The sequence below is a fragment of the Echiichthys vipera genome, assembly GCF_963691815.1.
Source record: "Echiichthys vipera genome assembly, chromosome: 9".
Lineage (NCBI taxonomy): Eukaryota > Metazoa > Chordata > Actinopteri > Perciformes > Trachinidae > Echiichthys > Echiichthys vipera.
In genome coordinates this window covers 6,697,110-6,721,602 of record NC_139834.1, presented here as the reverse complement: position 1 = coordinate 6,721,602, position 24,493 = coordinate 6,697,110, and the positions used below count along the sequence as shown (strand labels likewise).

At 39.6% G+C, this 24,493-nt stretch overlaps 1 protein-coding gene across 1 annotated transcript in view; it reads left to right on the top strand.

Annotated features, from left to right (window-relative positions):
- Window positions 1-24,245, top strand: part of LOC310951417 (uncharacterized protein) — a 38,320-nt gene extending 14,075 nt beyond the window's left edge. Inside the window, exons 10-17 of the mRNA XM_083919620.1 lie at window positions 2,574-2,664; window positions 5,484-5,570; window positions 10,199-10,351; window positions 12,764-12,893; window positions 13,019-13,051; window positions 13,617-13,714; window positions 14,211-14,294; window positions 23,843-24,245. Of these exons, the coding sequence (XP_083775746.1) occupies window positions 2,574-2,664; window positions 5,484-5,570; window positions 10,199-10,351; window positions 12,764-12,893; window positions 13,019-13,051; window positions 13,617-13,714; window positions 14,211-14,294; window positions 23,843-23,944 (778 nt within the window). The 3' untranslated portion in view covers window positions 23,945-24,245. The remainder of the gene's footprint in view (window positions 1-2,573; window positions 2,665-5,483; window positions 5,571-10,198; window positions 10,352-12,763; window positions 12,894-13,018; window positions 13,052-13,616; window positions 13,715-14,210; window positions 14,295-23,842) is intronic.
- The last annotated feature ends 248 nt before the right edge of the window (window positions 24,246-24,493 follow it).

Here is a 24,493-nt window from a genome sequence, read left to right as displayed (position 1 = left end):
TTTATTTATTCTATGAAAACACAATATATATTTTAATGCGCTGTGGCGTAGGCCCGAGGAATACAATTTTGAAAGAACCACTCCCAACAGGTGCTGCAATATTAATGGCCGGTGCTTCTCCAGTAGCACACAGCCAGGCTCATGAAATAGTGAATGTCTTTGGTTTGAGGTTGGAACGCAAAGAAATGACAGGAGAAGGAAGTCCAATTTAAGATGAGCGGGGGTTCAAATTCAGTGCAAGCGAGTAAATGGCTGTTCCCATCAGCGTCTTGCTGTTTTATAGAAGCCGACGAGGACCGTCAGCGCTACTTGGCTTTTAATCATTTGCCTTTCTCCGGGCCACTCGAAATCAATGTACTGGCATCAGTCCAAGGCAGGGAGCTACAGAACGTGAAAAAACAAAGAGGCAAAGGTCAAGACAGGAAAGCATGTGTGTTAGAGTAAGAAAAACCTCTCTGACTGTCACATACATTTTTAAAATCAATAGTGTATGGCTGTGGTTTTTTTGTTTCGTTTCCATGTTGGATATATGTGGACTGACTTTCAGCACATGGACATGGTTTATTTGATTATAAAGAAACAAATGGGGCTTTTAAAATGTATGGATGAGGAACAAAACCTCAGTTTAAATGTATCAATCCGCCTATATTTATAGTTTAAAATTATAATCCGTAAGAGTTTCATCTAGTTAATTGTCTGCTAAGATCCTATCTATCACAGAGTGAGTTAAAACAATGATGATCATATGACCCACTAATGAAAGCACTCGTTGCCTTTTTTGTGACGATTCCAACATCCGTGTCTGTCAGCTGAGATTGTCACTAACGGTTATGCTGCGTTCACTTGTAATTGGAAATCGGGAACTTCCAACTTCTGAGTCAGGCTTATAGTAAGGACAGAAGTGTAATAGGAACATGTGTGTGATGATTTAGGGGGGTAACATAAAGGGGACAGACCAGAAATAGATAAGGTTTCCAAAAGAGCTAAAAAAATAATAATTAAGTCAACGCTCGTAGGTATTCTGAATGTGACAAGATGGAGGTCTCTGAAAGAACATGTGTCAACATAAGGTATGTTAAATGTTACAGATTATGACTTTGACATATATAAGGCATAAGGTAGAGGGAGAGACCCCCCCTCATGTTTCGCACACTGGTTGTAGTGCAATAACCAAAATAAAGGTCAGGAGGTACTTTAAATAAAATCCTAATGAAATTTACAGCCTATTTAATGTATTAAAGCAGAAAAAATCCAATCCATAACCCCACACAGCAGAGCAGTGTACATCAACATTCACTCTTTCCTCTTAGCAATAAAATATTCACTATGGCACCTGCAGTACAGACTTGAGCTGTGGAAGAAAAGTTTCTACTTTTGTGATTGTTGCCAAGTTTCTTTCTGTGGAGGGGATTGTTATTTGCTGGATTTTTTTGTGCGGGTACACTGTCCTTGTTTCCTGTTTGTTGTGGACCCTTTAAATAGACAGTCGTTTAATCCTACAAATGACCGTGTACATTAATATGAAAGGGGTCGTGCATAGTTCCCCTGAGCTCTAAAGACCCAATCATAGCATTTGTTTACAATAACTGAGGGTCAAACCCCCTGCGTTCCGCACATACAATTCAACAGCGCTAAGCTAAAGGGGGCATTTCTTCACACTAGATTTGGTTTATCAAAGATACTACTAAACAACACGGTACATAAAATAAACACAGCAGAAACGTCAGATAGGTTTTAGCATCGTGTTTAACTATACCGTATATCTATGTGCGTGACAGGTGAAAATTACAACCGAAATAAACAAGTATGCAGTGTGTGCATCGTCACGCTGAGTTTATAAGTTTTATCAATTAGTTGGTAAACATAGTGGAACATTAAGCCAACCTATGCAACCAAATAGGTTGTTTGTTCCCAACCTCTAATATGACCTGGTGGCAGGAGATAACACAGTACGTCCTCATACCTAAACATCACGGCTGCAGTTTTAAACGTGGTTAACATTGTGAAACGGTCGCAGCTTGGTTAGGTTTAGGAAAAGTTAAAATGTATGTGTTTGTTACATGACTTCACTTGCATATGTGCAGTACCACACTCAGTATGTAGAGTCCTGTACTCACATATGTAACGTAACAGAGCGTAACAGTTACATATGTTTTTTAACTTACACATGTGTTCAAATTAATCAACACTGACTTTTGGTTCCACACAGGACAAGAACATTTGTGTTTGTTTGACCCATCCATCCACATCAACCTTCCTCAAAAGTAGACTTTGTTCCTCTATACTACGTCACCTGTCTTCCTCCTTTGCTCTCATCATAATTACTACGGTCACCGCCACAATAAATGTAAACATGAGTCGTAACAAAGACCTATAGGGTTGCTTTTTCAGGGAGAACAATTTTGCATTTAGCACCTAAGAGGCAGTTTTTTCACAATATTGCTTTAATGTAGGATCCCATCACTCGCAGTAAGAAGCACATTGAGAAAATACATTTCCAAGTATTTCAAAAACTAGCATGGCATCTACGGTAACATTAACAGTGTAATGTTATGTCTGTTTTTATGTTCAAGATACGTCCCCACAATGGATGATGTGGAAATGTACAAATCACACAAGGGACCTGTGACGGAGCTGCATATTGTGGACCAGTACATGATGGAGGTACAGTTTGTAGTTTCCCATATGAACGTTACTAGATGATTAGCCAAATCAATATTATAGTTTGACTTGTGACACAATGAAACAAGCAGAATCTAATACAGCTCTTGCTCATGTAGCGCTTTCTTTAAGAAGGGCTTATCGAGTCGAAATTCACCTGCCTCCTCATTCACACACTGTGGGTGTCATGACAAGCTCTTACAATTCATCTGGTTATCACCTCCCAACATGCCTGGCAGTCATCTGACCCATGTGTGGTTGGCTAAAGGCTGCATGAGGGGTAACAGATGAACAGCAGGATCAGCCCACAATATTTGACACCACTGATGAGGGATTTCATATATAAGAGACAGGGTGGCATCGCCTATGGCAATGTACTCCTGGAGGTTTCTCTGCTCGACTGCAGTCAGTCTGAATGCCACTGAATAAACATCATAATCACTCTTCTTTACTGCTGCCAACTAAAGCAACATTTCAAACTCCTCAGATTCAAAATCTAATGTTCTGTAATTTTCAGTCATCACACATTCTCCCCCCAAATCCATTAAATGATTAAAGCAAATGAAAGGACTGGCACATTCTTTATGAATCATCACAATTTCACAGTTTTAGCATCATTATTACTTGGAGTCAAATGTGTGCTGCATGTGCTCCCTGTACCACACTGTATACTGCCACATCAACATCATGTGTCTCTGAGGGCTTTGCTTGCCTTTAGCACTTATTAGTCGTGCCAGGGGTGCGGCTCTGCTAATGCAAACGTTGGTCTGACAGTCGGTTGATCCACCACTTTGGTCCAGGGTGAAACATCTAGGGCTCTCACAAATAGGGTTTGTTAGCAGCATGAATCAGCCAGCGCAGCATCAGAGTGCATTAGCATAACGTGCAAGGGCTCGCTATGTTTATCTTCATTAAGTCTCCTGAAAGCGCCACCAGTCTGTTTAACCACATACACCTCTAAACACATCAGACCGCTCGGTTATAACGCGACTCAGCCATTTTAGACATTTCTCCGTTCCCGGCTGAGATGGACAGCACAGCGCTGCAGTGTTTCAATGTTTACACTGTGTGACATACTGTATATACAGTATGTAATTATCCCAGCAGCATGGACTTCCTCTGCTCAGAAAACCGCGATGAATTTCAGCCTGCATGTGCGTTTTTTTCTGCCCAATATTGTTGGAACAGAGCAGCTAATTTTGGTAGCAAAGCAACAAGTTAGCAGACTGCTGTGTTGCTCTCGGCTGTGCACTTCTGCGAAGAGAGGAGAGAAAAGAGGAGAGGAGAGAAAAGCAACCGTAATTGACAGCAAATGCAGAAACAACTCTCACACTGAGCCGAAAAGGAAACAATGTACAGCAACACATCTTCTGGTTTAATTAAAAGCATTGTTTTTATGAATAAAGGATTCTGTTATTCTATAGTTTTAAAAAATAAATAAAGAACTGAATATCCGAATCCCAAAAATCTAAAAAGCGAATATCTAACCAGGGAAAAACTTTCCATATTGTCTAATATTCGTGTCCAGCCCTAGAAATATCTCAACAAATATTTAATGGATCACCATGACATTTTTTACAGACATTCATAATCCCCAGAGGATGAATCCTGCAGACTTAAGTGATCTGGCGTAATGGCGTCCTGAGCCGAGAATGAAGTCACTCGCCCTCATGTGAGTGCCTTTATAAGCGTCAGTATTTGGCGAGATAGGGAACGCTCTTAGAGCCATGTGCAGGCAATCTCAGCCCGGTTTTTTGAGAACAACATCTTTCAGTCTCGTTCTTCAATGCTCTGATTTTCTTTTTAACAGTTCTGAATAATCACTTTCCTCTCAGGATCTCTGGAGGAGACACAGAACAAATGTTCTAACATTAAAGAAAACTAAAAGCATCTTAGTGTTGAAGCACTGACCTTTTCCCCAAGATAAATCAAATCCTAATAATGCTTTGCAGCCTTCTCCGAGTGTTGCATTACACTGTATATCAGGTCTTTGTATGTTCTCAAATCACGTCTGTCATGTTTTCTCTGGGAACTTAAATCCGTGCTGTGCCGCAGCAGAAATCCTACAGTAGAGTATTCCTTTTTAAATCTCAAATTTGAGACGCGAGAGTTTCTGATTAAGGATCTGAGTTAAAGTCAGCAAAAAACCTGTGACTACTTAAGAACTCTTTAAACTGACTAATGTATGAACACATTTTTTGCCCAGGAGAAATTAAGTAGTAAAGTGTTACCTTGGCATGGAATCAGCATGACCTTGCTTTAGAAATTTAAAATGTGTCAGAAAATGTGACAAGACGAGGAGCAAGGTGCTCCAGAATGTGGAAGATGACATTCTGGGATTTGTTTTTATTTCTTTTTGTAAGAAAGAGCCAAATGATTACATGGTCTTGATTCCTAACACTAATCCTAATATTTCTCCTTAACAATCCGTCAGACCAAGTGCCCTTTGGCTTACCTGAGCATGAGCTAGATGGTCTGACAATGTGGAATGATTTATTAGAGGTTAGCACCGACTCAAAGGTCGACTAGGCAGCTCAGCCAATCGTTTCAAGGTGTCAAGCTTTCAGTTTCTCTGTTAAATCAGCCTGTCGACAGGCCTGCAGCACTTTACTTTTTGCCTGAGGTAATCTCGCCAAAGAACTTGAGTCTGTGAGAACAAGCTGCAGCCATCCAACATCTTTATCTCCCTGCAGCATCTTTCCTTGCAACGCTGCTTTTCAGATAATTCAGAATAATCACATGGAAAAAGGTTGTGTGATGATGTGATAATTGCACTCTGTATAAACACACAGCTTATTACGCACATCTTCTCCCTGCTGCAGATGTGCAACATCCCCTGCCTGAGCACACAGCTCGACCTGCTGCTGACTCTGAGAGAGCTTCCGATCAGCATGAACGACCTGCAGCCTGTGAGTTTACTCATCACCCACGGAGACAAATCAAAGGTCGAATCAGATGTGGAGCTGTTTTAAAGTCTGTTCCATTCCCACATGCCGTAAAAGCATAAAACTGCAGCCTCCAGGAAACAACGAACATGCAAATTTATTCTGTAATGCAAATGCTAATGTTCGGTTACATCGTGGCTTGAGACATAAATGAAAATAACATTTGGGGACAAACTGACATTAATACTTGAAAGCTTTTTTCCCTCTAGTTTGAATTTCATGTTTGAAGTGGTGGGTGAAGTAGTTTCTGTTCTATTTGCTGGATGGTTAAGAGTCTTGAAAACAGAGATGCATGAAAGGCACTTAAAGACACCTCTCTTCGTTTGATGGAGAAGAAAAGATGGATGTTAATCAAATCAAATTCCATTTTTCTGTAGGTGGTGTAAAACATACAAAGTTTTTAACTTTATCAGAAACCCAATAAAATCCACTTTGGGCTTTTCACTAGGGAGAGCTGTGGAAAATTCATGAATTTAACTTAATTCACTCTCTTCAGAGACAAACACTATTCGGATAAAACAAAATGAGGAAAATACACAAAGTTACTATTTAACTTAACTTATATTGTTGTTGTTTTTTGTTTATCGGCATTTTCTTCACCCTTAAACATACATGCAAATGTTTATGTGCAGTGCTACTACAACAACACTTAACATAACTCATAGTTATTATATTGTGTCGCCCACGGATAACAGGGCTGGGCTACACCACAGTCAAATTTACCACATAACATTAGCTACAGTTGATGGGTAGTTGATTAATCTTATTGTAAATAAGATAGCTAGCACACCAAATAGTCCCTTCACATCTCCCCACTGCTGGGAGACTTCGCTGGGAGGAGAGCAGGCGGCAGGCCCGGAGTAAATGGCTGCTTAGTTAGCTAGCTAGCTTCCTAATTACTCCATTATTCATACTGGTTACAGAAAATGAGCCAAGCACAGTTTTCAGTCGTCAAGCAATAACAAGGTGAAGCATTGAGTTCAATATTCAAGATTCAAGACTTATTTATTGTCATATGTACAGTAAAAACAGATGTTACACCGCACAGTCAAATTCTTCCTTTGGTTGTCCTCCATTGCACAGTTAAATAAAATACCTTCTTTTTAAGTAAACGTGCAATTTGCATGTTGTGCATTGTGCGAATTGTATGTGCAAAATCAGTCATGATGAATAAATGAATAGATAGCCAGAGGCAGCGCTAACGGCAGTAACATGTTTACTCGGCGGGGTGGTGTGGAGTCAGACCCCTTGAGCTGGCGTCTGCCCTGGTCAAATCAGAGTCTTCAGAAACTCAGTTTGGCCCTTAGTCTTATTTCAGATTTTTTTAGTAAAAAATGTTTAGTTTTCTTTAGTACTCTTTAATTGAATATGGAAATGACTTAACATGCCCATCACCTAGTATGTAGACATTGCAGGTTCATCATTAGTGAGACTTATTGTTAACACTCTTACAGAACATTGTTTATTGGCATTGAGGACTGCAGGGCGTGAAGATATTGCAGTCAGACAAGAATACCTCCCAGCTACTGGGCTGTTTTTTTTTATTTTTTATGTGATTCTCTCAAGTCTCTGTTCCTTTCTGCATCAGTGCTTCAGTCCTAATCTCTTGTCTGCTGACTGATAGGAAGAGAGAGATGAGATGGAGAGAAACAATGGATAAGAATGATGCCACTGAAATCCATTGACTGTAGCAGTAATTTCTCTTTGTCTAAAACAAAGAGACACACATATGTGCTAGCAAGATGACTTGACAAGAAAGATAAGCTATTTCAATAAGTTTCAATTTATTCTCAGCTTTTTCTTTCTGATGTTGCTCTTTCTGCTGCGTTGTAGCTTTAATATATTGATAAAAAGGACATTTAATCACAACGGGTTATTTGAATGCAAGTACTTTGGGTCAAAAAGTATCTTGCTCTCACAGATGTTTCCCAATATGTTCAAACACAAAGAGGTGAGGGTCCTCTCTGCTGCAGAACTCTCTAAATCCTTCAATTCTTGGACTCGACAGACTCCTTAAGGCTCTGAACATTAAGGAGGATTTACTCGCCACCTGACGGACATAGAGGATTTAGAAGAGAAAATGGAGAAGTCACCACCTGGGGGAATGTTTCTCACCTATGATGTGCTTGTTGATGCTTCGTCTCTCTGCCATGATGTTAGGCTTTATTCTGCATTGGGGCCCTGGCTTCTTCTTTAAAGTGTTTGCTGTGCTCTGTGTGCAGCCATTTCCAAATATAAATAAGAGAGGCAAAGACACAGAACCAAAGCCAGTGATGCAGTAGACAGGGAGCGCTCTGGACAGCGAGACACCCTCTGAAGCTGTGATGTACTGAATGGTAAAACCAAATGTAGTTGTTTTCAGTAGTTGTGTTAATCGCTCCTGCTTTTTCCAACTGAAGTCACCATTAAACAAAAGTTAAGAGTATCTTTAGCTTTTTTATTGTGACATACGAGTGCAATGGAAAATGTGTCTGGCGAAAAGTCACACGATAAGGTTTTAATTCAAATTCTCCACCTAGCCCTGTTATGTTCCCAGAAGGTCCCATAGGAAAGCTCAGGGAAGCAGGGGTGTGCTGATCTTTGATGGAGGTGGGGAAGTTTACCAGATACGCATTTGCCAAACCGACCAGTTAGTCTAAATCCTTTGAGAATTTTTTCTTGTAAAACTGAAAGATGCAGCTTGAAAACACTTTCAAATCTCACCCTTGTGTCAGTCAAAGTTTGGTTTTGAGTGTGGAATGAGCTCACTGTTGCTGCATGTTGCTGTTGGCAAAACAGCCACAACAACTGTGGTTCTCTAGGTTTTTTTTTGCCCTCTGACCTCAAGGGGCAGTAATGAGTAGGGTTGGGTACTGAACGGCATACTTTTAAGGGTACTGACTAAATGACGCCAGTTATATAAGTCTCTGCCAAACTTTGCATTCACACAACATTCTCTCTGCCCTGGTGATAGACTTACAGGAGGTTGTAGATTTAAAAAGATTTAATTTTTTGTTTTATTTATTATTATACATGCTAGGGCCAGTCTCCACCCACACCTTCCTCACCTGCGTTGTTAGATCAGGAGGAGGAGAAAGAGGGAGAAACTAATAAATTAGAGCACATTCATGTGCTTCCGGAAATGTAAACAAAGCTTCTGCCAAGTGAAAAACACACACCTTCTCCTTTGATTTGGCTCTGCTAGCTTAGACCAGTCAGTTAATGAGTACATCAAACCCCCACACAGGTATCAAAACCAAACATCACAGTACTGAAGCTGGACACAGTATACTCTGCAGAGTGAGTGAAGTTTTTAATATTGTGCCATCAAGCTTCGATGCTGATGGCATGAATAGCATGCATTCCGGTATCTTTATTAAAGTGAATTAGTGATGAATCACCCTCATGCATGAATTATACATCAATAGCTTAATGTCACGCATGATCTGTGATGGTAAAGATACAGAAAAGGAGAAATGCATAGGAAAAATAGCAAAATGTCAATATTTTATAGACCCCACCCCCAAATTTTCGCAAATCATGTCTTATTTAGACTCCCCTGTAGTTCACACCATGGTATTTGCCCCAAATCACATTTGATTGGATACATTCATATACACACCCTCAAATTCAAGATGAACCATCCAAAATATATCCACATTTAACAGGATGAAAAGAGAGGGATTTTGATTTAAAAAAAACATATATACCCAAGAGATAATTAAACAATTAAAAGGGACACTGGATTCAAATATGGTAAATGTATTTGTAATTTAATTGTGTCTTTAAAGTAAATAGCCACATACAACATCATGCTTAAAATTTGTTCTATAATAATTGCACAGACATTTACTTTGCGACCTATTTTTGTCAAATTTGACGGCAGTCTAAAAGCGGGTTACATGACATCATGGGCTGAGCCGTTTCATTTATGTTTTATACTAACTACAGGAGTCTTCCATGATGGTACAGATGGCCCAGTGCAAAGCCAGTAGATAAAATGTAGCTGGATATCTGTTTTCTCTTCTGTGTCAGTGAGGCTGTCTCCTTGGCAGTTTTGGGAAGTTATTCTTAAAACAGGAGCATATGGTGGGAGTGTTGTTGCTGGCTGGCATGGAGCTTTTTTGGAAAAGCCAACTCTTTGTCAAGGACTCTGATTCCCATAGCATCAACTCCTTTTTTTCTCCAACAACATTGGCAAAACCGAAAATCCCATTTCCCCCCCTTTTTTTCAGTTTTTCAGTATAATTTCTATCCATATTCAACAGGATCTGTTTAGAACTGGTTAAGCAGGGAAATTGTGCGATATTCTAGAGGGATATTTGTACTTGACACAATTGCATACCAAATAAAGATCTTGCCAAACAACAAGGCCCTGATTATTCATTGTACGAGGTCAAATGAGGTGTTGTGAGATTGCTGTTTCATTATAATGTAAAATACTAAAGCCTTGAGTTATTTTTGTCTTCACTTTGACAGCCCCTTCACAAGCTCCAGGTTATACACCACTTGAATTTCACAAATTGTTGTGTGGAGAAATGAATGCGTCAACATATATGTGGTTAGATTACAAGGAAATGACTTTGCTCTGTGCCCCTGTGTTTGTCTTTCAGCTGATTAACCAGAAGATCAGAATGTGCATGCAGCTGAACAACTGCAGGTCATTTGTTTCCGTGCTGGAGTACATCCTCGCTGTTGGCAATTACCTCAACGAGAACGCCAGGAAGGAAAAGGCCAAGGGATTCCGCCTCTCCTCCTTAACTAAAGTATGACTCCACCACTGTTGCCTGACCTTTGAGCGAGTTACAGCACAAGGCTAATAAGACTACTCATTGATATACACAGCAGGGCTTCTCTGCATCTTCTCTCAACTCTCTCTTGCTCAGGTTCACTCAGGTCTTTGACACAGTCCTTCTGACAAATGTGTCACTACCTGGCATCCCAGGAGAAATTAAACTTTTCATAAAGTGTGGCCACTTGTGGGTGAATCTCGTAGAAGTGAACCATCAGTAACTGCTGCCAGTCAGTGCATTGTTTTCTACACAAAATGCCTGTGCTTGTTTTCTGGTATAGTTAAAAGGGATGGTTTGACCTTTGTCAGAGATGTGCATATTCACTGGGTTGCCGAGAGTTAGAGAATTATACCTTTCTCATATCTGTTAACTATGTTAACTATGAAGAAACAGAGGGAAACAGCTAGCCTGGCTCTGTCCAAAGGTAGCACAATCCACCTACCAACATTTCAAGCAAACCAGAGCCATTTCTTAGACCGGAGGAATAACTTCCTAACCGGACAAATTTGCGAGCTCATGTTTGCGAGCGCGTCACGTTTTGTTGCTCTTATTGTTTGTAGGTTTACCTAGTCTTGTCCGGAGGAATTTTGGTCTACGGCCGTTGATAACGTAGCCTCGAGAGACCACGGTGATCTCATGAGCTCCATTGTATTTTACTCTGAGATCAGTCTGGTAATTTGCGGCACAGACAATTAGGAGAAGGTTGCACAAACGACCGAACCAATCAGTGTTGGTTTTGAGGTGGATTATGTATAACGCAACGTGAAACAAAAGTACAGTATAAGCAACATGGCGGCTTCCACGGATGCGATGAGGGCAGCTATTGAGCAAGCTGCTCACTAACGCTTTTTTCTGAAATTGTGCCTTTTATACGTAAATTTGCATTAAACAAATGGCAAATATCCTTTACCGACATGTTCTTTACTTTGCCTCAATGCTCTGTTAGAAGGTCATATGCTTTGTTGATCTGATTGGTTGATTTGGCCCATATGTTGCTCATAGACAGATAGTTTATTCAATCAGCAACCAGTATTTCGCTCCTTCCCAAAAGATCTCCAAACCAAAGTTTCCAGATGGATATGCTGAACAAATGTGAATCAGTCCATGGGGTGGAGTCAGATTATTGATAACGCCCCTTGGAAATCAGAAATGAACTGAATTTGTTCTACACTAAATTGCATTTGTGATTTGGTCTGACGATGTCAGTGACTTCTTGAAGTCTCTGCTGGAAGTCTCTACTGAGCCAAGAAATTGTCCAGGACATAATCCCTTTAAAACCACAGCATGTTGTTTTTTCACACCTCAGTTTTTGCAAACAAATAAGCACATGCTTATAAATGAGCTTTAATCTGAATTTATACTTTCCCCATCCACGTGTCTGCAAGGCTCTGGTTCAGTCAGCGTGACGTAAATGTCGCCATGTACCTTGGCAAGAGAGTGAATAAGCATTCCCGAAATGTTGAACTATTCCTTTTAAGCTTCAGTGGTTGTTGGATGTGTCATTTTAAGTCTTGTCAGGGGTTTGTAAGAGTATTTTCAGCCTTACCCTGAGATGAGTTTGGGAAGGTTTAAGGGGCAGTGCTCTTGGCACAGAAGTAAAATGTCCTCTACTCTATTTAATGAAGTCGAGGCCTTGTCTTCCCTCAGAGATGTTTCCAGGTCTAATTGAGAATAGTAAACTGTTGCTGCTTGAGACAGACTCTCATCAAATAAATGGCTGACTGCTTCCAGGAGAAATGCATCGAGTTTACCTCGGATCGCTTTTTGAGTCTTTTTTTTTTTTAGTTACAATACTTTGTCTTGTAAACGTCATCCTCAGAGACTGGTTGGGACTTTAAATTGGTAAACAACATAACCTAGACAAAGACTATGGATGCCTATCACAGGGTTAGAGAAATCCCTCTTGCATTTCAGTTATGTGGTACCATCAAGTGCAACATTGCTTGAATTTTAAAGTCATGATTACCATTTCATACAAATATATGAAAGCAGTCACAGTTCACAGTGCTGCTACTACTGTGAACTATTTTAAATTTAATCACTGATCAAGGAGTTAACATGGTTATTAGCACTCGCAGCGAGGCGTTAGCAAAGGTATTTAAAGTAGAAAATTCAGGGTCATGTAAACCTTTGACAATACAAATACACGATGGACAAAAAAGGCATAGAAAAAAGAATAATGCATTGCCATCCTATTCTTTTATTGGCCTTCAGTAAGAAAACATTTTTTTGCAGCAGCACACACACACAAGTGTAAATATCCAGATTCACCTATACTGTATATAGTGCTTCTTTCGTGTCATACGTCCTTGTGCTGTGTGACAGGGAACTATAGGTTCTTACGGGCTGTGCCCTTTTTTCACTCTGTGTTTTCCCCCTCTCCAGCTCTCCCAGCTCCGTGGAAGAGACAGGAAATTCACCTTGATCCATGCCCTTGTGGAACAGATCATGTTGCATGAACCATGCCTGGCCACTTTTACCCAGGAGTTGGCAGAATTTGAAACTGTCCCTGGAGGTATATGCTAATCAAGATTTGATCAAACGGAAAAAAATCTGTGTTAGTTTTCAGTTGAGGTCTGTTGAGTGAAATGAGTACTTTCTCTGTGTGTCACTGTTTTTTTTCATCTCTCTGTTGGGTAGCTTCCATTAAAGGCCTGACCGCAGAAATAGATGGTGAGTAGATCATATTTTACTACGTTATCCAAAGACTCTTCTCAAATTTTCTGAGATCTCTGTAATACTGACCCGACTTTTTGTGCCAACGCAAGTCATTTGTGAGAAAGTGTGATAGTAAAGCTCATGAGATCTTACTGTAATTGTAGTTTCAGTATACAGTACTTTGTTGAAACACCATGATCTCATTGAGTACGTTTACAGGCATACTCACTATTAGCCATATTCATTGTGCATGCAAACACGGTCATTGTCAAGGGAATATATAGGCTCAATCTAATATGTTGTCTATCTATAAGATGGCTTGCCATAAGCACGAATACATCACTTCAAAGGATCACACAGGAGAGCATCAGATTTAAAGCAGCTCTTCGCTTCAGTGGTCAAATATGATGAATGGTAACCAAGGTGTGTGTGTGTGTGTGTGTGTGGTGTGTGTGTGTGTGTGTGTGTGTGTGTGTGTGTGTGTGTGTGTGTGTGTGTGTGTGTGTGTGTGTGTGTGTGTGTGTGTGTGTGTGTGTGTGTGTGTGTGTGTGTGTGTGTGTGTGTGTGTGTGTTGCTTCAGTCCTGAAGAATGAACTGCAGAAAGTCATTCAGTACAGAAAAACTTCCAAAAAGAGAAATGCTGGAGTTCCTCACCCAACCTTCTCCAAAGACCTGAAGGTGAAGAAGTAAATCCTGTGTTTATTATTTATTTATGCATTCATTTAAAAATAAGAAAGTACAATGTTTCTTCTTGTAAACAAACACAGTATCAATTATGTTCATTGTTTCTCACACTAATGGATTATTTACTGTCTGCAGTATTATTGCCCCTTCCTAAACATCCACTTGTGTGTTTAAAATGATACAATGATAAATGATACACTCAAATGTTGGCCTGATTACTTGCCCAACATTTGAAAATATGAAACTCGTATTCGAAACATTTTCAGCCAACACATCTACAGTTGTCTATTTTTTTCTCAGCAGGTAAATAACATAAAATGAACAGTATTTACTGCCATGTGTCTAGTTCACAAATACATTGCTGCAGGCTGCTTTTATTCTTAACCTTCAACACATTTAGATTTTTTTTTACAAGCAATTACGAGCAATGATTGACTGAAAGAATGTATAAACTCACCAGGAGGTACTTGTGCTTTCCTCTATACCCTAGACGACAATTGAGAAATATAACACGGATCTCTCTGCACTGACGAAGACGTGTGAGGAGATGAAGAAACTCTACTCTGTCATACTGGTAATCCATGAGTTATTATTTCAATATCTCTCTTGTACAGCCTCACAGATTGATAGTTCTATGTTCCAGTAGTGTCTAGATGGCCCTTTTCAATTATTTGTCACACACACTGGGAGAGTACATATATTTCAGGAGGAAGAAGTCCCCAAGGTTACTTCTTTTTCACTAGATGTCCTCCAGGAAAGGATATCATGCATCTGATAGTATACAGTAAAACCCTGGCCTCCACATCCTTAAACAGAAAGAAGCATTGATTTCATTTCATTATTTATATATTTATAAAGGACAATGCACATCATTAATATTTTTGTAAATATGCCATTGTTAGTCAGCTGGCAAATAATTTTCAACTTCAGCCAAATTTCAGTTCAAATTAACAGACAGAAGACAAACAGCGCTTGTTTCTATGTTCATTATCTATCTAATTGTGGTTACTCAAGATCACTGATATGCCATCCAATCACCAGGGGATGTTGGCTTGGCTCAGCGTCTGACTAAGCTTTGAAATGATCAAACCTTTAAGCTTCCTGGAAGCATTCACACCGCCGTGCAATAACACAGCTTCGTCCGTGTCGGCTGCCTCACCTTTATCGTCTGGACGAAACCCAAAATAATCCAAACAGCAGCAGCTTCTTTTAAGTGTTTACTGATGTTATTCCCCTGGCAGTTGCCATGTTTCTCAGCAGCTGTTCCACCAGTAGAGAGTAGAGACTGACACCGGCTCCATTTTTATAGTCTGTGTATCTGTGCTTGGAGCAACAATATCACAGCATCATGTTCCGTTTAACATTATCATCTTATCTTTAATATCCAAATCATATCCACACGGTAACTACTCTTATGGAGCATAGAGCAAAGTTTTGGATATATGGAGGTGGGGTGTCAGATCTATGGAAAAGAGAAATCAACTGGTTTGGAATTAAGGATTTAAAATTCACTCTTGCTCCAGAAACATCTTAACTGTGATAGCAATTAAGTCATAATCACCATATTATCAGCACAGGAAGAACAGATTTATCATTCCTTTAATCGTTGATTTACGATCTGACCGCAAATCGGCACAAGCTAACAACAAGTAACCATAAATACGGCAAAAGCAACAAAATATCCATTCTTCAGACAGTGCACAAGCCATGAAACAGCAACAGGAAGAAGCAGCAAAACATTCGTACAGTAATACATCAACATAGTCCACTATTCAGTACATAAATACATGTATATGTAACACACAACAAAGTAAAGAAGATTGAACCTCAGGGAATAGGAGCACTGAAGCATTTAAATATGCTATAATTCCTCTTTTGGATATTTCCTTCCTCTCCACTGTAGCCAGAAAGTGTGAGAAACAAGTTCATCCTGACCCTGAATGTGGGCTCCTGTCACGTCGATTAATGGTCTACGAAAGTTTGACAATCAGAGGCTGTAAGAGCACCCCTGGTGGGTTTCTGATGTGGTTTTAAAAAGAGAAATGCATGAGCCCACAAGAACACATTTCACAAAATTCTTTGGTTTACTGCTTTTGTGGAAAGGTAGTTTATATTTGCCTTAATTCTTTTTTTCATTTTACTGACATCTCATTTACATGTGTTTTGGTAACAATTCATTCAGACGTGTACGATTTATGATTTGAGTGCTCCCTGATGTTGACTCGACTCTCTGAGCCCAAAATGATGATATTATTTAATGTGTATGTCTGAGAACTTTACTTGCCTTTAAGCATTTGTGTTGATGGCTCATAACAAAAATTCTCCGTCACATATATCATCAGAGTGAGTGGAGGTACCAGTCCCTGTGTATTATTTTATCCCTTTGTCTATAAAAGGAGGAGATTTCCTTTGCTCACTAACCTGGTTGGATTAGGTTTATAGAGCTCAAGCCTACTTTTGACATTTTAACAGGTGCTATGTCTTTTTTTATACTGGTCCCCCCAAAAACAATCAATACAAAAGCTGTGCCTATTTTCTCATCTTTCCTACATCTCTATGGACAATCCATCATCATAGAGAGTCCACTTACCCTTCCTGCTATGTTTGAGCACTGAGATATTATAGTGTGAGCTGTGAGCGATAGGACCGGCAGAGGATTGTTTTATATTAGGCCCACAATTAGATTTCTGTGTACTGCAAACTTTTTCTGCAACTTGCACAAGTAAAGGGAGAGTGTACTGAACACAGTCAATGTGCTATAAAGTGAGCGCACAAATATCCTTCTGGTACTCAACACACATTGTCTGAAACCTTCAGCATCCTTCTATTATTCTCTTCATATCTCTCTTCCTTGGTGCCTGTTGTATGTAATGCCTTTTACATATAATGTCTTGGCTTCCACAAGGTAGCCTGAAGGAATAGTTTCACATTTTGGTAAAATTGCTTATTGCTTTCATGCAGAGAGTGAGATGACAAATGTCTGTATAGTAAATACGAAGCTTCAGCCAGCAGCTGGTTAGCTTATCATGAAGTGAGCATGGGTACCCATAGATTCCACTATTCTTAAAGCCCAACCCTTAGTCCCCAGTGCCACTAGCGTCCTTCCCCTCCTCCACTCATTTCACTGAGTGAAGACCCTGTTCTGATGCTGTGTGTCTTAAACCTCCTGCATGTACAAAAAGCCCCTTCAGGAGCGTTGGAGAAAAGTATTGAGATTGACTGGGCTGTGGTGTTGTGCGAGGGAGCAGCAGGTCGGGGATAAGGCGTCATATTTAGTCACATCTTGTCACAGGGGGAGAATTCATAATAATGCCCTTGAATAGCCAACATGTAAATTTATTAAAAATAAAAGGAGCTATCAGAATTTTCGGGCGGTTGATTTCGGAGAGGTCTTTTTTTGTAGTTATTCCCGAGGCATGATCTGAAAAATTAGTGAATCCAAGGAGACATTTTATGAAACATGGTTTGGCATAACATATCCTTTCTGATTTCTTCAAAATTGATGAGATTGTCAAAACATGACATGTTGCATGCCTTGTCATAACACCTGACAGCTATGTCACATGACCTGCTTCTCTTCATGTAATGCATATCTTTAATACACCGTGTCAGTAAGACACGATATAACAAAATCAATTCCACCTCAGTGGCTGCAGATAAGGTGCTTTTCTATCTCACTTCTTTAAGCAATTGGCTCACACCTGCAGATTAGAGATGATACATTCGGCTTCTGTTGGGTGTAATGCACATTTTTAGAATCTGGTCTTGTTATTTAAATTTAATTAGAACGTTTTGTTTAGGTCACACTTTATTTTAACCCTCCCTATTTGGCATTTATAAATATGACATACAAATGGCAATAAATGGTTTATAGGTCACTATAATGTAGTTGTAAGCAGATATAAGGACATTTTAAGTGTTTTATGTTCAGTATTCGTCAACTGTTATAACTTCACGTATTTTTTACAATATTGTCATTCATTATCTTCTTATGGACCAGGATTATTTGTTGATATAAATCAATAAGCACTTAAAGCCCCTACCACTACATCATAGTGTGTTTCTTTATAACTGTATATGTTCATACTGTATGGTGCTTAAAAATGATACATTTGGGGGGTTGAAGTATAGCGTTATCTTTGCTTTTTGCACATATCGTAGATTGTAATACTGTAATTATAAGTGCTCCTTTTTCAAATAAATTCTACTTCTGACATTGGTGGATTCATTACACTAATAAAGTAGCTTATTTTATTTTCTAAATTGTGTAGCAACAAATTTAACCACCACAGTATGATACACATCCAATGCAACCAGCAGTTAATCTCATTACTGAAGTGTGGTTTGTAGGTGTGTTGTCGTTATTGGGCACAGCATGTGTTTGTAAGAATGCATGCAAATATATAAGATGCAGAAAAAATGAACAAGGCTGATCGACTAATAAGCCATGCAGAGGAATATGACTCAAATGGAATAAAATAATATAAAATTATGTTGCCTCAATTGATATGTACTATACAGCAGTTACATATTAAATAACAAAATAGCGGGGAAAATGCATTCAAATAGGCTAATTTACACATCTGATGCAAGGGTAACATATAATAGAGAGAACAGGTGCTATTCAACTGACATCTCTCTTGCTATTAGTGACTTTGCTGAAAGCAAATGTTTACACCTGTGTAAACCTTTCAGAAATGTCAGAAGAAACACTTTCAGAAACATACTTACTGACAGCAATTATATTTGGAGTTTATGGAAGAGTTAAGGGACACTTTAGGTGTACTTTTCCAGTGTAATCATTTATAGACTGGTTCAATCATTCATTATTATTAATGATTTATAGTGACTTTTCTATAAAATATGTCTGTTTAATTTTATTATTTTGTGTTTAAACTTGCAATACTGTTAGATGCTAATTTCTAGTCTATTCCTGAGGTGAGCGTTTTTTAATAGTAGGAATTGGGGCAAATGTAGATTTATATTTGTCCGTAATCAGACATGACTCACAGCTAACTCTTGCATGTCATGGATCTTATGTAATCCACTTCTGCTCTAAAGTGCTGAAGCCTGGCATCACCAGGCGCTGGTGCAGGTACAGACCAAAATGCCTCTGAACGCAAATAGATACATGACATCACAGCAACGAGTTGGGGCGGTGCTTTGTTAGTTTTAAAGCAGAAAACGATTGACAGCCAGGTCACAAACTTTCTCAGACCATAGCTAAATAAACTAAAATGTTTCTGAAAACAACTGAGGTGAGAAATAGGCAATACAAGTCTCGATTCATATTTGTTCAGTGCTGCATAGTTTGACAGTTTGATCTAAGTTTGGTGAACCTGGTGTATTGTGCTGGTTGCCAGATACATTCAGTTACTTTGAGCTCCTGTCAGTCATCCTCTTAAACCTGCCCCACATGAGATAAACGGTTGCGATTGGCCTGTCAGATCTCAAGTTGATGGAAATCTGTCAGAAAGTGAGGGAGGCCAGACGTATCTGCTAGAGCACATGAAACTTCAGCTTGGCAGATTTGTCTGGTTCCCAGGATAAAAGTGCCCCACTGAAGCCTCCAAACACGACAAGTCCAAACATGACAAGAGCAACAATGTTGTAATGTTCGCGACGAAAATAAAAGCTAGACACATTTGCCAAGGATGAGGGTAGAAGGTGTATTCAAGTGGCTGTCATGTAGCAGAGGAGATTAAAGCTTTGATTGGCCACAGAAATGGAATGCTACACTTTTGATTGGACAATCCAATAATGTTGAAGCCAACTACAAGCTATATATTAACCAGTGACTGTGGAGCAATGATGAATCAGCCAATACAAACTCAACTTCAGTGCCGGAAATAATGAAATGCTTCATTAAATCTGTCCCAGTGATAAAGATTACCACCTTGCTGCTACCAAGTTAATAAATGATTCACCAGCCTCTGTAGTGAGCAGAGTTTACATTTCTCCCTGCATAATTACATGGCTTTGATGAGGCACCCGGAACCTTTGATAATCTGGGATGTATTGGCTCTGCCATTAACTAATGACATTATTTATGCTTCTAGAAAAACTCTATCTGCCCAAACCAACCAAAACTAGCTGTCATGGCTATGAATACTCAATCATTAGGAATTTGACATTTTGCTTTGATGTTTGATGAGAAGATTAAGCTGTTCTCATGCAGTTTTCATACATATAACAATGAAAAGTAATGCACAGATATTCATATGTATACCATGTATTTATTGTGTGTATTCCCCATAGTAAAAGCATGTGATGTAGAATTAGACAACGATCTGCTGAATAAGGAGGCAGGTTGGGGTGGGGGCTTGTTTCCTAAAACACAGAGCTTTAAGACAAGGGAGCGGGGTTCAACTCCCGTCCATACTAAACCAATCTATGGCCTCTTTTCTGATCCTAGCTGTAGGAATTTTACACACAATACTTTAGTCAAATCAGAAGGACCTCATATATTGCGTAATTCAAATTCTACAGGAGGCTTCCTGGAGTCAGCAGAGTCGTTGGCAGTTTAGTGCGCCAACAAGCATTTATTAGTAAATGGACATCGGATGATACAGACGTCTGGAGAAATGTTCTATTCTCTATCTAGAGTAACTGTGTGCAACACGGTACCCGTGATCAGAGGCAAGAAGTTTCTGATCTCTAATCTATCTGCTCCAGCATATAAACTTGTTACAAAGGCGTGGTTTTTGTGTCTGCTTGTGCATGCATATGTGTATTTCAAAAGTAGCCATTCCGATTCCTCCATCTTCCACCCCGCGTCGGGATATCATCTGTTCAACATGACTCTTCTTCTTTATCTGTGAAAAAAAGCACATACTCTCATCCTCCCTGTCCCCTGCCTCCTTATATGGTTGTTCCTGCCTCCTTATATGGTTGTTGTTTGCGAACGGCAATTCCCTAATCTCAACTAGTTGCCAGGTGCGTTTGTGCAAGCTGGCTATTTCATTGTCTTTGTGACCTTGACTGACTGCCAGGTTCGTGTGCTTTGCAGAAAGCAGAAAGCTTGGCAGAGGCACATACTATCACACTCTTAAATTAGTATACTTATTGCGTCTTATTATCAAACTCTCATTAATCATTACTAATACACACGCTAACACATGCTTATCATACTTCACTCATTTATTATCACACTCTCATTAATCATTACTAATACACACGCTAACACATGCTTATCATACTTCACTCATTGATTATTAATTCTTCATAGCCAAGTGTTTTTCATGCCTAACCCTTGCCGTCACTTTTTGTTGGCTAAAATCAGCTAGGTTGTTTTTTGTGCATTGTTGCACTTCCGGTCCGGTCCGGTCCTGCGGTCTGTCAGCATGTTTTTCCATACAAATTTCTGTGCATAACTTCACAAAGGATTTGCTACGAACGTGTTCATGAGAACACGTTGAGAAGCTTTATACCATTGTAACATCCCCAATGGTAAATGTAAAGGAACAGTCAACAGCCTCTCAGCTTAGTTTAGCATAAAGACTATAAGATTATATCCCAAATAGCGATGGGCGGAATACCTGTTTCATCACAGTCACTGGTGTCATGTTCTGTCACCGCATGGATTTTTCAATACCATCATTATTGAAAAATTAAACACACAAAAGACAGTGGCCCTCATTCATCAATCTTGCGTGAAAACGGGCGCAGATCAGAGCGCAGAGTTGGTCGTAGGACAGGACACACGTGTGATTTATGAAACATTCGTATCTGACCAATCTCCGGCGTACGAATGAGCGGGCCTTGATAAATGCGGTGGCTGAATTCGATCGTCATTTACATGTTACGCCCTTAAATATTCCTGGTTCGGAGGCCTCGCCCACTGAGGTCAAACATGGAGAGGAAGAACGCTGGTTGAAAATAAACTTTTCCGACACACAGATACCATCATTATTGAAAAATTAAACACACACGAGGCAGATCTACTGCTGTGTGTGCACTAGCAACTATGGGGCTGTCAACCCTGCTCCTAGAGAGCTACTGTCCTGCATGTTTTAGGTTTCTCTCTGCTCCAACACACCTGATTACAATGATGTGCTCGTTATCAAGCAGCTGAAGCTGGTCACGGGTTTCAAAATGGTTAGAATCAGGTGTGTAAGAGGAGGGAGAAACCTAAAACATGCAGGACAGTAGCTCTCCAGGAGCAGGATTGGACACCCCTGCTGTACAGTATGTTAGTACATGTACAGTGTTCACAGAGAGGACCGTTGTGTGGCTGAGAAAGAGAGAGAGCCAGCGAGCGAGAGCAGAGCAAATAGGGAATTATTGTGCTTTATGCAGCTCTAAGGAACAGACCATAGACAGTATATGAAGACATATGACGCAGTTCCATTTCCTCCCAATGTTAAAAAGTGAAGCCATAATATATGGGCGCTGCAATGTTGTAATTTTGCAACCAGATTCTACGCAGTAGAGTGGTAGGGTCACGTCTATAAAGGAGCCTGACCATTCACAGATGTCAATCATGATGTTTCTATAGCAACAGATAACTAAAAGTAAACATACAAAAAAAAAACACTTGCACAAACAGCATGATAAAAACTACCTATACCGACAGAAAATTGAAAATGTATTTGAGGTGCTAACATATACTGCAGCAAGCCACCAGGGCTAATAAGAGCAATTACTCGACCACTCGACGCATATACAGTATATATACAGTATATATATATATATATATCCCCCAAGTATAGCCTCAGCGACTGAGTAACATAATTCAACATAATTAATAACTATTATTTTACAAGTGCGCACAGCCGCACGCTTATTTCAGCAAGGATGCTGTTGGAACCATAAGTCGGAACATGGGCAGGTAGCTAGACTAACGTTACTTACATGTTTTAAGGTGGGAGGTCATGTTCGACAAACGTTACTTACATGTTTTAAGGTGGGAGGTCATGTTCGTCGTGGACGAGTGATGGCTGAAGTTTTTCTTGCAGAGTTTGCATGTGACCTTTTTGGGGTCACCCTTGTTCTTTTCAAAGTGATACCATATTTTAGATGTCTTTCCCGACATAACTGGTAATTAATTTTTAACTGTCTAACCACGATGTACAGCCAAGGGACCTGCAGTGTTATAAAAACAACACAGTGAGTGAGTGTCACAACTTCCTGTATCTGGCCCTTCAAATTAAAAGCCCTCCGGCCTTTTAGGCCAGCCGCCAGTCACATAGATTTTCCCTTAATTTTGACAAGACACAGCTCCAAATGTTTTTTTTTTTTCCCTGGCTACCAATGGACTAATGATATATTGGTTTGCTAATGATTTTTTTTTCGACCAGTTCTGGTAGACTATTTGGGGGCAGCCCTAATTAAAATTAAAATATACTTTGGTGGTGAATATACCTGTGTGGCCCGCCCAAGGTGTGTCTATTTGTGGGAAGCACAGCAATACCGTTCACTCCCAACTCACCAACAGTGTGACTTATACTAAGTCTGAGAATTAATCACATTATACATTTACTAATCAACATACATTATCGGCTACTCCTCTCAAAACACGTGTTTTTCCTTCTTAAGATATGTTCTCTTTCACTGTCAGTACGGTGAAAAAGAATAATGTAATATAATGAATGAATAGTATGTGTCAGTCATCATTCAGACAGGATAAGGAAATACCGAACTAGCACTGACCTTTTTAAATTTGTTAAAAAAGAATAAAAAGTAAAAGAAAATAGAGAGTGACAGCAGCATAGCTGAGCCTGAACTTCAACCTGCACAGTCAACAGCATTCAATAAGCCAATTAGTACACTTAGCCACTGTGACCCTTTGTAATACAGTTTGACTCTAGAATTACTCACATTTTTGTGCCAGCGACCCTTGGCCGCCTAGGTGTATGTATTAATTCAGCAGTGCATGCCTACCTCATTGTATAAGTGCACTCAAGAAATGGATTGCATGCTGAGGCAGTATATGAGGTAATTATATCAAAAGACCATTGTTAGGGAGAATTTGTATGACCCAGGCACCAGTTCACTTGTGAATGCAGTTGCTAATTGTAAAATATTATTTACAAGCTCAAAAGGTCTCAGAGAGTGTAATTGCTGTCGGAATAAAGTTTTTTAAATTTCCAAGGAACTAATCCTGTTTTTTCTCCCACCAAGGTTAAATTCGGTGAACCGGCGAATCAAGACTCTCAAGAGCTCTTTGGGTTGATCTGTCAGTTCGTCCACGACTTCAAGGGGGCCCATGCTGAAATGATATGAGTTATACTGAGTAGAGAACATTTGAGAAACCACTGAGACTGCAGCTGTGTTTATGAGACATCCCAATCGGGTCTTAGTCACTGTTCAAAAAATATAGAATGTAACTGTGAATGCAGTATTTGATATTACAAATAGAGTAAAATGCTGCATGGATTTATATTTTCAGTATGTTTGTATCTTTCTCCTGTGTTGTACAGAGTTTTCATAATGGGCACTGCTTGTGATTCATTGTACAGTATGAAGTGTATAGTGATGCTCATGCACCTCCACGACAATAATAAATGAGTGACTATAAAAGTGATCTTTGTGTGCTGCTTTATTTCATGTCAGACGTAGTTTTTGATTTGGGCTGACTTTGTGTGCACCGAGATTTGTTTTGAGATGAATCAGTAATGCAGACTTTGCAACTCCTGGGTTGTAATAAACACTGAGATGCTGAAGTGTGCCGCTAATACCCACAGCTGTCTCCTGGCAGAGGAACAAAACAGACAGCACTTCCGAGGCCAGCTGAGGCTGGTGTACTTTGGGTGTGTGATTATTTTGAACATG